Source organism: Oncorhynchus tshawytscha, linkage group LG34, assembly GCF_018296145.1.
Source record: "Oncorhynchus tshawytscha isolate Ot180627B linkage group LG34, Otsh_v2.0, whole genome shotgun sequence".
In the NCBI taxonomy this organism is placed as follows: domain Eukaryota; kingdom Metazoa; phylum Chordata; class Actinopteri; order Salmoniformes; family Salmonidae; genus Oncorhynchus; species Oncorhynchus tshawytscha.
Genome location: NC_056462.1, coordinates 12,523,906 through 12,541,716, shown reverse-complemented (window position 1 = coordinate 12,541,716; position 17,811 = coordinate 12,523,906). Strand labels below are relative to the sequence as shown.

General features: G+C 42.2%; 2 protein-coding genes across 5 annotated transcripts in view; one reads left to right on the top strand and one right to left on the bottom strand.

Moving 5' to 3' along the window:
* Positions 1 to 1,097: 1,097 nt before the first annotated feature.
* On the bottom strand, positions 1,098 to 16,124 carry LOC112232024 (F-box only protein 8). The gene is made up of 6 exons (XM_024398823.2): positions 15,871 to 16,124; positions 10,131 to 10,543; positions 9,071 to 9,197; positions 8,368 to 8,486; positions 8,059 to 8,255; positions 1,098 to 3,834 (listed from the first exon to the last, which is right to left on the bottom strand). The coding sequence occupies exons 2-6, from the start codon at positions 10,532 to 10,534 to the stop codon at positions 3,647 to 3,649; spliced, it is 1,035 nt and encodes a 344-aa protein (XP_024254591.1). The 5' UTR covers positions 10,535 to 10,543; positions 15,871 to 16,124; the 3' UTR covers positions 1,098 to 3,646.
* Positions 16,124 to 17,811, top strand: part of LOC112232022 (centrosomal protein of 44 kDa) — an 11,903-nt gene continuing 10,215 nt past the window's right edge. Inside the window, exons 1-3 of one of the 4 annotated variants that reach the window (XM_042311814.1) lie at positions 16,124 to 16,212; positions 16,399 to 16,428; positions 16,920 to 17,018. In XM_042311814.1, the coding sequence (XP_042167748.1) occupies positions 16,927 to 17,018 (92 nt within the window). In that variant the 5' untranslated portion in view covers positions 16,124 to 16,212; positions 16,399 to 16,428; positions 16,920 to 16,926. Of the gene's footprint in view, positions 16,213 to 16,256; positions 16,429 to 16,462; positions 16,671 to 16,919; positions 17,019 to 17,811 lie in introns of those variants that run through there. The other 3 variants (XM_024398821.2, XM_024398820.2, XM_024398819.2) reach the window with 3 other exon arrangements.

Here is a 17,811-nt window from a genome sequence, read left to right as displayed (position 1 = left end):
ATTAATGTTGCATGTACAATTTTATGGTCAGTGTGTTGAACTAACTGTAATCCTTATTTGTATATCTTATGTCCCATCCTTCCTCCCTATGCGTATAATCGATTGTTTGGCACAAATCTCCATCGACTGATTTACAGGGTCAACTCGTGCGTTCTCGCTTTACTCAAGTTAAGAATCTGCCTTATCAGAAAGTAATTTATGTCAGTCAATTAAACACGACGATTCCTATGAACTAATGTAACTTGCATGTAGGATTCTCTTAAATAGTATTGCTTTTATATAATACGAGTAATGGAAGGCGCTTGGAGCTCCTTTTGGCACAGTTGTAGTTATAGGTCCTCAATGTAGAATAACCCCGTGGTTGTTGCAACAATGATAGGTAGGCTATTGATCATATCTTAATTAGTACGAGCATGTGTTTTACTGAAAAAGCTGGTACTAAATGAATGATTAAGCCAATGGATCGTGTCATCTAAAGTAGGTTACCAACCATTCAATCATGAACCATTTCAGTTCTCCATCCAATTTAGCTTAGTATTTGGCATTGCTATGTTTTTTTTTCCGTAGGCCCTGAAAGGAGTCTTTGAGGAAGACAGATAAAGTTGAGTTATATATTCTCCCTCCTTGACATGGTACCTTGTCTCCCTGCGCTATGGAGAGCTAAAAAGGGGTCAGGGTACACATTGCATCACCACTCTCTAAACTTTCTCAGATTGACCCCTCTCCCATGCAGCTCCAAGGGCCCTGTATCTCTCTGCTGACGGCCCCTGTGATGCTCTCCCTTTTCATTTACAGCACATAAAGCACACTCCGCTAGAGGTCGAGGGTCATGTTGTGTCTGGAGTCGATTTACTCCTGTCTATCTATACACTGACAGGCTCAGGAACTCTATAGTTAATATATATACACACGATGGATTGGAGCTTTGAAAATGGGGTTTGGTAGTTTCGAGAGCCGTGTTGAGAGGTGTATATAGGTGACTTAATTCGTAAATATAGTGTACGTAGTCGAAGAGCGAATCAGTAATGGTCACGATCTTGAATATATAAAAACATTATGATCACTGTAGAAATAGTCACAGCTCAACACAAGGGGAATATTTTCTCAGAGTTTAATTTGTATACAATCTAGACAGGTTTTATTTCCAGTGTTGTCATTCAGCAACCCATCTCAGATGTAAATGGTTTTGTTAGGCTGTTGAAAAGGGAGTTGTCTATAAAAATCTCAATCCATAAATCCACACAGGAAACTAAAAAGTACATGAAATTGAAGAAAATAAAAGTCTGTACTGTTATTTGCTGCTGTTAAACTAAGTGTAATTAACATTTCATAAATATTACAATAATAATCTCAAATCACTTATATTGATCATGGTAGTGGAGAACATGAACTGTGCAAAGACTCAGTTCTCTGCATGCAGTCCAGTGCTCATACAAAATGTCAGTGCAAAAACAGGTCTACTTATGAGGGGAAAAAAAATCTGTTAAAATACGTCAAAATAAAATGTTTCTTATATAAATCTCTATACTTAAATATATACATGTGCAAATCAAATCTGGGTTTTAATCAATTGTATGCAAACATTTACCACAGTTGTTATTCTGCTCAGGTTCACATGTCAGTGTGGTCGTCATTTTCAACATTTTGTTTATTGGCACTAGAACTAATAATAAAGACTGCATGGCTAAGACAACAGATAGAAAACAAACAGTCCTTCAGATATGTGAGAACTAAATAGTGTGATATATATATATGAATCAGAAGACAACAGTGTGGAGAGAAAACACCCCCTGGTTAAAGTGCTCACTAGTTAGTAATCATTAAAAGAAACAATCTGGTAGTCCTAGGTCACGTCCAATACTGAACACTGCATAAAGAAATGTCATGAATAGAGCGGACTTGATTCCTTATTCTACATGTCAGAGGTATGTCTGATCTATATGACATATTTCTGGACATTTGTAGCAAATAGAATCAAGCCCTTCGAGTCACTGGGGAGAGGTTGGGAGAGAAAGAGTGACATTGCAGTCATAGAATAGATTAGAGATTGACAGGAAGCTTTAAACATGATAGAGGCATCAGTCCAGAGTCACACACATAAAACAAATCACAAGATAAATGTTGTCCGCAAAGGGTGGTGGGAAAGATTAACGTTCATATCTGTGGTGTCACTTATGCTGTTTACACAGGCAGCCCAATTCTGATCTTTTTCTCCACTAATTGGTCTTTTGACCAATCAGATCTGGACATGAAAATATCAGATTTGATTGGTCAAAAGACCAATGAGTGGAAAAAAATAATCAGAATTGGGCTGCCTGTGTAAAGGCAGGCATCAGTGCTACAGTCAGTGCCGGAATGTGTCCCAAATGCCACCCTATTCCCTATATAGTGCACTGCTTATAACACGAGCCCTATGGGCCCTGTTCAACTGTAGTGCAACACATATGGAATAGGATGTCATTTGGGATTCAGCCTGTTTTGAAGGGGTAGAATGCTTGTCAACACAAAAGGATAAAGTAACATAGATACCTTCATTTACCAACATTACCTATCCCAGCTTGGGCCGAGGTAAAAACTCACTGAACAATTGTCCTCAACTTTGACACCTATTTTTCCATCAACAATCAAAAGCTGTATTACCAGTGGTGTTCATTAGGCACCAAATAGAATAAAATGGATTGCAACATTGAGAAAAAAATTGGACTTGTCCAATAAGAAACATTTATTTTCGTCTTCCGTAGGCGAAAAACGTTTTCAATTTTGCACACTAATTAATACGACCCAGCCGAGATGCATGCAGATGAGAGTTCACATTACAAACTCAAAATCGGATGCTCTGAGATTCCCATGGACATTCTACTCATCCACATACATCAATTCAGAGTATGACCCATGGCAATTACTTTACAACTCATAAAATACTTTGGAATGGACGCAAATAGTCCTTTGAAGTTCTCTGATAAAAATAAAAGGATTCCATGTTGTAAATGTGGTTGGATTAATTATTGTTGTGCCTCTTGGAAATGCATTCATTCCATCCAATTTAATCCAGTTTACAAAGTTAAGGACAAAAATGCAGTGTAGTTTCTACCAGCCCATTAGTCATTCTTTTAAGTTCCTCTAATTGTAAAAAACATTCCAACAAAAACATTAATTTAAAAAAGAAAACCAGAATATTAAAACTCAAGAGTAATTCACAAAACAAAAACAGAGTATAATGTGAACCACAACTGCTAATTGTTGCTGTAATAATATTCAGTCCTTGTTCATGGCATATGTTTAACTTCTTGACTTCGTTAACATACTGGAGCTACACTTCTGCGTGGTTAAGCTGGAAGTAGTTGGTTATATTGTCGTATGCTACTTGTGTGCTGAATATATGTCTAGCCTGTCTGAGGCTATATCTCACACCTTAAGATGTCACTTCATGTGGGCGGGCCAAATCGCTACGCTACTTGGTCTCCATTGGCTCTACAGCCGGAGAAGAGATCGCCTCCCACCCAGTGTGGAAACAAGCATCATTGCTAACAGTACAGGACCCTATATTAAGAATGACCAGCAAAAACTATTGTCCAAAGTAGTATCTTGCATCAGTGCAATCACTGGTTCATGTATTCACCGACTTCCACTCCTCGTCACTTCCCGGTTAGGCCGCCACGTGGCCGATGAGATAGATGTTGTCGTAAAGATGGCCGACAAAGTCCTCGCTGATGTTCTGGGCAGCGTGGCGCGTGTTGCGGATGAACTCGCGTTTGGACATCTTGTTCTTGACGTGCGGGCTGGTCAAGTCTATAGACAGCAGGATGAGTGAGTAGCAGAGCACATACACCGCATCTGGAGAGGAGAGATGGACAGAATATGAGAGAGGTCAAACAAGTCCCAGCACCAAGCATCCAATGAAGATTAAGTTGTATATGGAGCTGTGAGGTGGCAGCTAGCCTAGCGGTTAAGAGCGTTGGGCCAGTAACCCAAAAGGTCGCTGGTTTGAATCCTGGGCAGACAAGGTGAAAAATCTGCCGATGTGACCTTGAGCAAGGCACTTCGTCACCCTGGATAATAGCGTCTGCTAAATGATAAATAAATAAAAGTGATGGTGTTTACCTAAAAAAATATTTTAGACTTAACATAAATAATGGCAATGGGGCACACACACACACACCAACAAAATACATATTTTTTAAAATCTTGCTTAGTAATATACATGTATTCAGTATATTAGCCAGCTACAATGTTTTAGTTGATGTCTTTCTCAGTCCAGCAATACTTTCTCTGTTCATTGTGTGGTCATCACTTGGCTGAGAGGGTGGGTGGAAGTTTAAGAATAAACGACAGGGAGACAGAGCGAAGGGAAGACCAGAAAAGAGCATCAGAACAAGAGAAGGGCAGATAAAGAAAAATAGCTTCATAATGAAGTGTCTACAAACAAAAAAAACATTCTGAAGTGTGAATAATATTCCTTTACAGGACACATAACAGGGAAGGAAAGAGACATGTCTACTCATATTCTCAGACCTTACAGTGTGGGTATCAGCCCTGGTTCTGGGCAGACTAAGAGGGGTTGAACAGGGGGTCTCTTTAGAGTGGGAGAGAGCGAGAGAAAGTGAGAGCGTACATCGCCGCTCCTCCTTTACTGCTCTGCCAATTCTATCGCCAGTAGGTTTATAATAAATCAGCCGGCATCTCCTCCAGGACGACGCAGAGCGGCCGAGAACCGCGCCAGATGTTATTACAACGCCGTTCTGTGATAGGAGAGTGAGGGCAGCGCTCCAGCCAAACACTTTAAACCCGTGGGATTATTGTGGCTTTAGTGACCAATGACAGTGTTAGTACAAAGATTTCTCACACATTTGAATCATGCAACAAGGACAGGACAACTTGGGTCAAGTGCAACATCAGAGCCCTTTGTAAATTACAGAGGCATTGTGGGGAGATCAACAGACGAGAGAAGACCTAAAGCCTGTGGGATTTGTTGAGCGTGGACCCCGAGTTAGGAGTTGTTCGACTGTGGCAGAAACTGGCAGGTGGTTGCAGGCGCTGTTGACAAGACCAGACAGACACATGATGTCAGGTGTTTACAGTGACATCACCTATTCCTTTTAGCTCCTAGTGGAGTAAAGGGCCTTTACAGTACTTGGGTCTTCTAGGGCTCGGTCCTCTAAAGCAGACCTACTGGTTGAATCCATCGGTCACTGCGACCCCACCTCAGCCCAAGCCATCTCACTTGGGTTGAGGTCAGGTGATTGTGGAGGCCAGGTCATCTGATGCAGCACTCCATCACTCTCCTTCTTGGTCAAATAGCCCTTACACAGCCTGGAAGTGTGTGTTGGGTCATTGTCCTGTAGATAAACAAATGATAGTCTCACTAAGCCCAAACCAGATGGGATGGCGTATCGCTGCAAAATGCTGTGGTAGCCATGCTGGCTAAGTATGCCTTGAATTCTAAATAAAAATCAGCAACAGTGTCACCAGCAAAGCACACACCTCCTCCTCCATGCTTCACGGTGGGAACCACACATGCAGAGATCATCCGTTCACCTACTCTGCGTCTCACGGCGGTTGGAACCAAAAATAAAAAAATTGGACTCAAATGTCCATTGCTCGTGTTTCTTGGCCCAAGCAAGTCTAGTCTTCTTATTGGTGTCCTTTAGTAATGGTTTCTTTGCAGCGATTCGACCATGAAGGCCTGATTCACACAGTCTCCTCTGAACCGTTGTTGTTGAGATGTATCTGTTACTTGAACTCTGAAGCAATTATTTGGGCTTCTGAGGCTGGTAACGCTAATGAACTTATCCTCTGCAGCAGAGGTAATTCTGGGTCTTCCTTTCCTGTGGCGGTCCTCATGAAAGCCAGTTTCATCATTGCGCTTGATGGTTTTTGCAACTGCACTTGAAGAAACATTCAAAGTTAACATTTTCCAGATTGACTGTCCTTCAGGTCTTATAATTCTTGTCAAAATATGGACACCACACCACCCCTACCTTGTCACAATACAACTGATTGGCTCAAACGCATTAAGGAAAGAAATTCCACAAATCAACAAGGCACACCTGTTCATTGAAATGCATTCCAGGTGATTACCTCATGAACTGGTTGAGAGAATGCCAAGCGTGTGCAAAGCTGTCATCAAGGCAAGGGGTGGCTACTTTGAAGAATCTCAAATATATTTTGATCTGTTTAACACTTTTTCGGTTACTACATGATTCCACGTGCCATAGTTTTGATGTCTTCACTATTATTCTAATGTAGAAAATAGTAAAAATAAAGACAAACAATCAAGATGTGCTTTAAGTGTAGATTTATCCTTAAATTTAACAGTTTTGTAAAAATTATTGTATGAACCATTTAGGAATTACAACCATTTTTTATACATACTTGGACAAACTGACAATCAAATTAAAATTACTTAATACTTGGTTGCAAATCCTTTGCAGTCAATGACTGCCTGAAGTCTGGAACCCATAGACATCACCAGATGCTGGGTTTCTTCCCTGGTGATGCTCTGCCAGGCTTTTACTGCAGCAGTCTTCAGTTCCTGCTTGTTCTTGGGGAGTTTTGCCTTCAGCAAGTGAAATGCATTCTCAAATTTGATTCAGGTCAGGTGATTGACTTGTGGTAAACCCGCTGTATTTACTCTGGTGAAGTCTTCTCTTGATTGTTGACTCTGACACAGATACGCCTGCCTCCCGGAGGGTGTTCTTGATCTGGACAACTGTTGTGAAAAGGGGTTTTCTTCACCAGGGAATGAATTCTGTCATCCACCACAGTTGTTTTCGGTGATCTTCCGGACCTTTTGGTGTTCCTGAGCATTCTTTCTTTCTAAGAATGTACCAAATAGTTGATTTGGCCACACCTAATGTCACTGATGGGTTTGTTTTGATTTTTCATGCCTAATGATGTCTTCCTTCAATGGCAAGGACAGCTCTTTGGATTTCATATTGAGGGTTAACAGCAAAAGATTCCAAATGCAAATGTCACACTTGAAATCAACTCTATACCTTTTATCTGCTTACCTGTAAATTAACCAATGAGGGAATAACACACACCTGGCCATGGAACAGCTGAGCAGCCAATTGTCCAATGACTTTTGGTCCCTTAAAAATGGGGGAAGGACCACATAAAAAGTGCCGTAATTCCTACACCATTCATCTGATTTGGATGTAAATACCCTCAAGCTCATATTCATTCTTTCATTTTAACTCCAATATGCTGTGGTAGACCGCTAAAGCAATAATAACAACATGGTCAATGGCCAAAAATGTATGATCTGACTGTATATATTTGAGTATTTTACACCCTTTTTCTCCCCAATTACAATCTTGTCTCGTCGCTGCAACTCTCCAACGGGCTCGGGGAGGCGAAGGTCGAGTCATGCGTCCTCCGAAACATGAACCACCTAACCGCACTTCTTAACTCACGCCCCCTTAACCTGGAAGCCAGCCGCACCAATGTGTCAGAGGAAACACCGTTCAACTGACGACCGAGGTCAGCCTGCAGGCACCTGGCCCGCCACAAGGAGTCGCTAGAGTGCAATGAGCCAATTAACCCCGGACGACACTGGGATAATTGTGTGCCGCCCTATGGGACTCCCGATCACGGCCGGTTGTGATACAGCCCGGGACCGAACCCGGGTCTATAGTGACATATCTAGCACTGCAGTGCCTTAGACCGCTGTGCCACTCAGGAGTCCAATATATTTTTTATATACATTTCTCTTACAAAAGTGGTGCGCTGGGCCTTTACTAGTCCTATATTAGCAGACCGATATAGCACTCTATAGCGCGGGCAGACAGCTAGATCATTGGCAAAAAAAAGAAAAAACAAACATTGCAGGACCCACACACAACGTGCCTCTAACTCAACACCTGTCAGGTCTACAATTCCCATTAATTAATTTATTACTACAATTTCCCCCCACTAAACATCCTGTAGAACTACAACTCCCTCCGCTCACATAGGCTGAATTAACATAACACACACCAGAACTACAATCTCCTCCACTCATCAGACTTCCCTAAACACCCTGCAGATTAGAACTACAACTCCCTGCAGTGCACTGACCTGGGCTGAGACCCACGTCCCGGACCAGGACAGGGTTGCAGGCGCAGAAGCGGTGGGAGAACTTGGTGATGAGTGTCTCCAGATATTCGCCCCTCTCCTCTGGGGCGTGGATGTGCCTGAAGAAGTCCCTCAGTGCGTTAGGCAGGAACTGGTTACTGAAGTTGTGCAGCGTGACCAGCTCGTCCAAAACATCTCTCCTGCAATTAGAGACAAGCCAATAAGAATTTGAAAAAAGCCCAGTGAGAATTTGAGAAAAGCCCAGTGAGAATTCGAGAAAAGCCCAGTGAGAATTCGATGAAGAAAACCCACCTCTCATCTAGGTATACCCTCAGCATCTTCCAGTTGAGCGTGCGAGTGCAGAAGATGAACTTGGCCAGCTCCTTGGGGTGGTCCACCAGTATGCCTTTGGACATGAAGTAACTGATACCCTATTGGGGGGGAAGAGTCAATATGAAACACACACAGAGAGAAAGAGGGATTAGAGGGGGAGAGTAGAGACCCAGCACCATTTCAGTCCATCACACAGCTATCACATGCCCTTTAAGTGGCTGGCCATAGTGAGCCTAATCCACTTAGCGATACAGACAGACCAAATAACGCCATTAGAATGTTCCACAGATTCTCGGGAACCAGGCTTTGACCTAAAGTGACCTTCGAGGCTGATGTCTTTCAGAATGTATGCATCGGCAGTAAACAAGTAATTTAGCTGGTAGTCATTTGTCTTCAAGGTGGGCTGAAGTGTGGTGGGTTTGATGTGTAAAGTGTGGTGGGTTCAATGTGTACTCACTATTTCTAAATCATATTTTTTTTGTGGTAAAAAAAAATCAAGAATCAATAACGTAGTGAAAAAAAGCTCATTGGCCCATATACATATATAGAGAGAACAATTTCCCAGAAACAGATTAAGCCGGCTTTATCTACGTCCGGGAAACCGGAGTGTTTCAGTGGGGAAGTGGTGCTTTAAAAAGGTGGACGAGGTATTGGGGATAAAGGTGAAAAAGAGATGATTTACCTCCTGATGGTTAGCGTTGAACGTCAGACTGCCTTCATCTAGCATCATGTAGAGTCTTCTATATGAGAAGCCATAGGGAAGCCTTCTATTGTAGATGGAACAGTGACCCCATGTGGACTTACATAAACTAGGGCACAGCCAGAGAGAGACAGAGAAAGAGAGAGCAAGTCAGGGAACAAGCGAGCGACAGAGAAAAAGGGAGGACCGCAATTAGAAACATGATCACCCAATCAACTCTTTGAACCATTAAAGAAAAGCACATTGTCACACATAACCTGGTACATGTTATACCTACTTGTGGCAAGCACCATTTGAATGATTTGTGGACAATTAAAAACATCGATGAATCTGTAATGGTGTATCAGGTCCTGTCCTGCAGCACACTTCTCATTGGCTGCATTCACACAGGGAGCCCGATTCTGATATTTTGTCCAATAATTGGTCTTTTGACCAATAACATCAGAACTTTTCACAGTTTTTTTTTAAAGCTGATCTTATTTGGTCAAAATACCAATTAGTGACATTAGTTTTGAATAATTCATTCTGAACACCTGCTATCTTTACTCACCCCTGCCTGCCTCCCTTCCACAGACCCAGTCAGTCTACTACTCACCCCTGCCTGCCTCCCTTCCACAGACCCAGTCAGTCTACTACTCACCCCTGCCTGCCTCCCTTCCACAGACCCAGTCAGTCTACTACTCACCCCTGCCTGCCTCCCTTCCACAGACCCAGTCAGTCTACTACTCACCCCTGCCTGCCTCCCTTCCACAGACCCAGTCAGTCTACTACTCACCCCTGCCTGCCTCCCTTCCACAGACCCAGTCAGTCTACTACTCACCCCTGCCTGCCTCCCTTCCACAGACCCAGTCAGTCTACTACTCACCCCTGCCTGCCTCCCTTCCACAGACCCAGTCGGTCTACTACTCACCCCTGCCTGCCTCCCTTCCACAGACCCAGTCAGTCTACTACTCACCCCTGCCTCCCTTCCACAGACCCTGTCAGTCTCCACAGACCCTCACCCCTGCCTCCCTTCCACAGACCCTGTCAGTCTACTACTCACCCCTGCCAGAGGTACTCGTCGTGGCCCAGGTCCTGCCACACGCAGGATGCCAGACAGAGGTCTGTAGCGTTCAGGTAGGACAGGATGGTGATGCTGAGCTCTGGAGGAAGCATCTCCAGGTCTATAAAACCCTGCTGCTCCTTCCCCCTGCGGGCACGCAGCAGCTGGTAGATGTCTGCCCCTTGGCAGTGCTGGGGGTGGCGCCGCGGGTGGGGGTGAGGTGGCAGGGGACCTCCACCCAGGTTGCCCACCCCGGGGGAGGGTGGAGCCTGGCCTGGGTTAACCCCCATCTCCATTCCCAAATCCTGGAGATCTCCGTCAAGGCCAGGTCCAGCATCCCAGTGCTCTCCGTACTCCTGCTGCAGCTGCTGGTTCCTGGCCACCCTCCACAGCCCCTGACCCATCTGCAGGATCTGGTGTACAGGCAAGACAACACAGGCAGCACAGTCTGCATGTGTCACATAGGGAATAGGTTCCCTCAGGAGGAATATCAAACAGAAGTAGCTCAGTGGTCTAGTTACTAGGCATTAAATTGGGAATTTCCTGGCCATCCAATCTGGCCTTAAATAGCCATGTACTCTTATAATCTCCACCTGGCACAGCCAGAAGAGGAGTGGCCACCCCTCAGAGCCTGATTCCTTTCTAGGTTTCTTCCTAGGTTCCTGCCTTTCTAGGGTGTTTTTTCTGTGCACCTACATCTGCATTGCTTGCTGTTTGGGGTTTTAGGCTGGGTTTCTGTATAGCCCTCTGTGACATCTGCTGATGTAAAAAGGACTTTATAATTACATTTGAGTGATCCAAAGTCCTATTTTAACAATCCAATATAAAAACGGAGGCCATCGTTCTACCTTGTTTAAATGTTTGGGCAGCTGGATTACTTCCTGGTTAATTTAGTCACTGGCATGGCAACAGCTGATGGTAGGCATAGCAGGCGAACTCCAAGATAGCTATGCTGAGTCACTGAAGGGCTCAGCGGTTGTCACAAAATAGAGAAACATCCGTGACGGGTTAATTTAATCTGGATTCCGACCCGAGCTGTTTGTCCGCAGAAACATCTCAACGATTGCCTCTACTTTCATGTGTCATCTCGCATACATTAGCCCGATCAAATCAAAGCAATTGCTTCCTGAAAGTGCACTCTGGAACAGTCTCTGTAAGGGGTCGAGGCAGATTCTAATGTGACTTTACACAACAAGCCATTTCGAAATATACTGAACAAAAATATAAATGCAACAATTAACGATTTTACTGAGTTATAGTTCATAATGCAATTAGTCAAATTTAAATAAATTAGGCCCTAATCTATGGATTTCACATGATTGGGCAGCAGTGCAGCCATGTGGGCTTGGGGGGGGGGGGGCACAGGCCCACCCACTGGGGAGCCAGGCCAGGCCAATCAGAATATGTTTTTCCCCACAAAAGGGCTCTATTACAGACAGAAACACTCCAAAGTTTCAATCCCGCAGGCGAAGAAGCCTGGATCTGGAGGTCCTGGGCTGGCGTGGTTACACATGGTCTGCGGTTGTGAGGCCGGATGGACGTACTGCCAAATTCTCTAAAACAACGTTTGAGGTACAGAAAATAACATTAAATTCTCTGACAAAAACTCTGGTGGATATTCCTGCAGTCAGCATGCCAATTGCAAGCTCCCTCAAAACTTGAGACATCTGTGTCATTGTGTTGTGACTAAACTGCACATTGTAGAATGGCCTTTTATTGTCCGAAGCACAAGGTGTACCTGTGTAATGATCATGCTGTTTAATCATCTTCTTGACATGCCACATCTGTCAGGTGGATGGATTATCTTGGCAAAGGATAAATGCTCACTAACAGGGATGTAAATACATTTGTGCACAAAATTGAAGAGAAATAAGCTTTTTGTGCAGATGGAAAATGTCTGGGATCTTTTATTTCAGCTCATGAAACATGGGACCAACAATTTACATGTTGCTATTTTGGTTCAGTGTAGTTGCTATATGCATCAAGCCTGCCATCTCCACCTTTACCCTTATAATCCTTGGGCCAGGAACGACTATCTTACCCCTTCCATTTATAGCCATCTCAACCGTTACCCCATCAGACAGAAGACAGTGCAACCGAGGCAAGGCCTAAACCATTTAGCCTGCTCTCATTTACCCTCCATCATGCCAGCTAGGGCCCTGTTTTTTCTCCATGAAAAAAACACCATCCACAACACAGATTGACGTGGTATTATTTTATAAACCAGAAGTAGCCTCAGTTAACCCGCTAGAGGTGACATGCATTAAACTCTCTCCGACTCCCCTGTCAGTCAGTCTCAGTGAGTGGGTTTGTAGCTTAATTTCTAATTCTTATGTTTTAGTCACACATTCGTTTCCCCTTTTTTCTCCTTTAACTTAGTTCGGATAGAGCCTGTGAGTAAGCATTTCACTGTAAGGTCTACTACACCGGTTGTAGTTGGCACGTGACAAATAACATGTCAGACAGTTTACACTACAGGCACTCTTCTCTCTTGTAATAGCATCTTAGAATTGTTCAGAGTGGAATCATAGCCTGGTCCCAGATTTGTTTGTGCCATCTTAACAATCACCACAGGAGTTGGCGATTGTTAAGACAGCCCAAACACATATGGGATCAAGCTAGAATCTTCCATCCCTGTCACTACAGCTGAATGTCAATTCCAGCCTATTTAGCCTACCCACTGCTCGGAATTCCTCACGTTCTCAATTCTCTGTTTCCCCATGTGATGTGGGCATGCACCTAGGCTTCTCGCCGCTACATTGCACTTGTTATTCAGCATTCCCTGCTTGCTGCTGGAGCATTAAGACTGTAGGCTGCTCAAAAAACACACTTGGGAATGTCTTAAAGCTACAATATGTAACTTTTTGGGCAAGCTGACCAAATTCAAAGAAATGTGTGTTCTAGATATGTCAGTCTCATTGAAAGCAAGTCTAAAAAGTGCTAGTTATGTTCTTTGTAAGCTATGTCCATGATTCCTGTTATGTTTATTTTTTTAGCATCTTTTACTTTTGTACACAAGCTTCAAACTAGGGGTCGACCGATTAATCGGAATGGTTCCGATTATCTTTTTAATGAAATGTGTATATATTTTTTATTTAACTAGGCAAGTCAGTTAAGAACACATTCTTATTTTCAATGACTGCCTAGGAACTGTGGGTTAACTGCCTTGTTCAGGGGCAGAACGACAGATTTTTACCTTGTCAGCTCAGCGGTTCCAATCTTGCAACCGCACAGTTAACTAGTCCAACGCTCTAACCATTGCACTCCACGAGTAATCTGCCTGTTACGCGAATGCAGTAGAAGCCAAGGTAAATTGCTAGCTAGCATTAAACTTATCTTATAAAAAACAATCAATCATAATCACTAGTTAGAACTACTAATCCAGGTTAGCAGGCAATATTAACCAGGTGAAATTGTGTCATTTCTCTTGCGTTCATTGCACGCAGAGTCAGGGTATATGCAAGTTTGGGCTGCCTGGCTCATTCCGAACTAATTTGCCAGAATTTTACATAATTATGACATACACTGAAGGTTGTGCAATGTAACAAGAATATTTAGACTTAGGGATGCCACCCGTTAGATAAAATACAGAACGGTTCCGTATTTCACTGAAATAAACTTTTTGTTTTCGAAATGATAGTTTCCGGATTCGATCATATTAATGACCAAAGGCTCATATTTCTGTGTGTTATTATGTTATAATTAAGTCTGATTTGATAGAGCAGTCTGACTGAGCAGCAGCAGGCCCATAATCATTCATTCAAACAGCACTTTCGTGCGTTTTGCCAGCAGCTCTTCGCAAGCACAGCGCTGTTTATGACTTCAAGCCTATCAGCCTAATGGCTGGTGTAACCGATGTGAAATGGCTAGCTAGTTAGCTAGGTGTGTGCTAATACTGTTTCAAACGTCACTCGCTTTTAGATTTGGAGTAGTTATTCCCCTTGCACTGCAAGGGCCACGGCTTTTGTGGAGCGATGGGTAACGATGCTTCGAGTGTGGCTGTTGTCGATGTGTTCCTGGTTCGAGCCCAGGTTGGTTGCGAGGAGGGGGACGGAAGCTATAGTGTTACACTGGCAATACTATAGTGCCTATAAGAACATCCAATAGTCAAAGGTATATGAAATACAAATGGTAGAGAGAAATAGTTCTATAAATACTATATTATCTACAACCTAAAACCTCTTACCTTGGAATATTGAAGTCTCATGTTAAAAGGAACAACCAACTTTTATTTGTTCTCATGTTCTGAGCATGGAACTTAAACGTTAGCTTTTTTACATGGCACATATTTTTACATGGCACATATTACTTTCTTCTCCAACACTTTGTTTTTGAATTATTTAAACCAAATTGAAGATGTTTCATTATTTATTTGAGGCTAAATTGATTTTATTGATGTTTTATATTAAGTTAAAATAAGTGTTAATTCAGTATTATTGTAATTGTCGTTATTACAAATATATATATATATCTATATATATACATCTATATTTTTAAATCGGCCGATTAATCAGTATCGGCTTTTTTGGTCCTCCAATAATCGGTATCGGCGTTAAAAAAATCATAATCGGTTGACCTCTACTTTAAACAGCTGAAAATACAAAATAAATTGGATATGGAAAACATATTTCACAGCGGTTTAGATGGTACAATGATTCTCTACACTGACTGATTATTTTGTCACAAACAGAAATTAGGAAAACTATTAGAATTTTAGCAACCAGGAAAAGGCAGAGCTATTTCTGCATGTTGCATCTTTAAAGTTGACACGAGTCTGTCTACTGGTTATATGGTGAGAGGGTTACTGTAGGTCATAGATGGTCCTAGACATGTGGACCTAGACTAGGTCTAGATACATAGCCTAAACTGTTTGGATTAGTTCAACTGACCTAAGGGTGCATTTGTTCAAATGTGGATGGATGTCTTACTGTCATACTTATGACAGCCTGGCTTGCTAGTCAATTATTTTAATCATTTTCTGAACAAATAATTCAGTAGAAAGAGCAAACTTGCACAGTGTATGGTGTGATCACATTGGCTGAACTGATGTATAGGGAATGCACAGGACAGGCATATGGTTGGTCTAAATTGGTAGTTGGTTCATGGGGTGGGGCATTCAAATTAGTTGGGTTTGGGGGGTGTTTTAACTGAATCTGGTGGTAGCAAACATATCATTTGAGTTTAAAATGAGCAACTATCTACAGTGGGTTTTGACTTTTTAGTAATGGAAAAACAGGTGGTAGCCTACCTGTACGGAGAATGTTGTACCCAATCCTCTGTGTACAGTCGATAAAGTGACGCACAATACAGATTCTGAGAAATCATTCTGATCAGCTGCCTACTGAATGCACAATCTTTAACAAACTAATGCAAACGTTTCGCTAGTGAGAAGGACATTCATACATACCTGTAGTCATGTAATAAGAACTGTCTCTTGGTGAACAGAGGGACCATACTCTGTCAAGCACTAGAGTTATGTGCCCCATCGTCTGTTGACGTTTGCCTAATTCAGTAATTGGATAAACTGTCATACAAAGTCAGACAGTAGTGGGCTGGAAATACGTTCAGTGTCTTGCTGTAAACAACATCAACATTGAAGTTATGTTCAGAAGCTGATATATAATAATTTCACTATCAAGCCAAATTTACCTAAAGCCCTCGCCTTTCTTCAATATAATTATTACAAGCCAACCAGCCATCTTCTTGTCAATGACCGACCATTGTAACCAGCGCCACCTACCTGAATTGTATGGAAGATTGTACCGCCGCCGCGACGTATACACAGTCCAGAACGTAAACAACTTCGGTGGGAATAGTTTTGGGTCTTCTACCGGTAACCAGATGTTCCCATCTCCGCTGAATGCTGGCCAAAAATACCCACTATCGTCGCTGTTGTAGAGAAAAACTGCTCACAAAGTGACATAAGGCCTAATTTGCCCCTATCACTCAATATAGGGCTTCCTCAACTCCTCCTTTCTCCCTCCTCTTTTCACACGCACAGTTGTCTGGTTTGACGTTTCGCTTGTTATTGGTGGAAATGACGTGGCCGTAACTGAGTAAATCCATCTAACGATTGTGAATGGTACTTAACTATGATATATCCAATCTTTCAATTGTTTTGTTTAAAAAATATTATTCTAGAAAAAATGTCGGCCTACACAGAAATCCATTGGACTTTTTACAAAGAAATCTGCAGTGCATAGCTTTGTTTATTCTAACACATTAAAGGTAGCTAACCAGAATACTTTTGTTTTCCTTTCAACTACAGACAGGAAAGACGGCGTTTTACATGGATTTAGTAAGTTCAGCTTGTTTCATAAGTCGTCGTCAGTTTTACCATCGACATTAAAACCAGAAGTCTACAAACAAAACTTTTACCGCCATGTAGCTACGAATGTGCTCTTTTGAATCTTCTAGTTTTTCTGATTCACTTATCATGGCAACCAATCGCGGCAGTTATGTTATTTACCCGGGCAAAACAAACTAAATACATGTCCAGTTAGCGAGCTAATTTGGCAAGCCCTTCTACTTAAATACAAGGTAATTTATTATATTTTGTGTTATGGTATGTTTCAGTAGCTGCTACAACGTGTCACCTCAACTAAATCTAACGTTAGCAAGTAACTTGCTGGAAAGCTGTGTTGGTAGCTAGCCAACATTTAACGTTACATAGCTAACGTTATATTGTTTGTTAGTTAGCTAGTTGGTGTTTTATCCATTCGTTGCAAAATTAGTTAAATGGGAGAATTGTTGTGGTAACGTTACCTGTCTGTCATTTGCATCTTCAAGGTCCAAAATGATGTCAACCGGTGATTTGAAAGGATGTCTTCGGAAGCTGGATGCTCAACTACGGGCATTGAAGTACCCAAGAGAGGTCGACTATAATGGGTATGTTAGCTAGGTCATGGATTAAAAAAAAATGGTGCCAGTGCTAACTAAACAAATGTGTCACGTTCCCAAACTTTTTGAGGGAAGGAGCCAGCTTTACAATCTGTCGGCACCTGTGTTGTGGTTGTTCAGTTGATGGCCACATGACGGCTCCACTATTCAGTCTCTTAGTTGCAGTGTTGGAGATGTTTGAACATTTGTGTCATTTTTACTTGCTTACATTGGAGAAATAAATCCCCCATATATTTCTTAATTCATTCTGATATCTAGTGAGCTCCAAACGTATTGGGGCAGTAACCATTTTTGTTGTTTGGCTCTGTACTCCAGGACCTGATTTGACCATCAGGTGTTCCAAGACTGGTGGACAGTTGGTTGACACTTTGGATTTGAAATGATACAATGATTGAGTTTAAAGTGCAGAATGTCAGCTTTCATTTGAGGGTATGAACCGTTTAGAAATGACAATTTTTGTACATAGTCCCTCCATTTTTGCTATCGTTATTAGATAGATCTGAATGAATCGTGAATAATGATGAGTGAGAGTTCGATGAACAAATATCATACACCCCCAAATGCTAATCTCCCCTGTTATTATATTGGGAGAGGTTAGTATGTCTTGGGGTATGATATTTGTGAGTCTAACTTTCTCACTCATCATTATTTACAATTCATTCAGGACTATCTGTAATCATTGTAGCATCCCCATGAATGTATGTGTTTAGAAGCACATTATATTCTTAAAGTGAAAGTGACTCAAATGACACTACGTTATTTACCATTCATTTCTATTGGG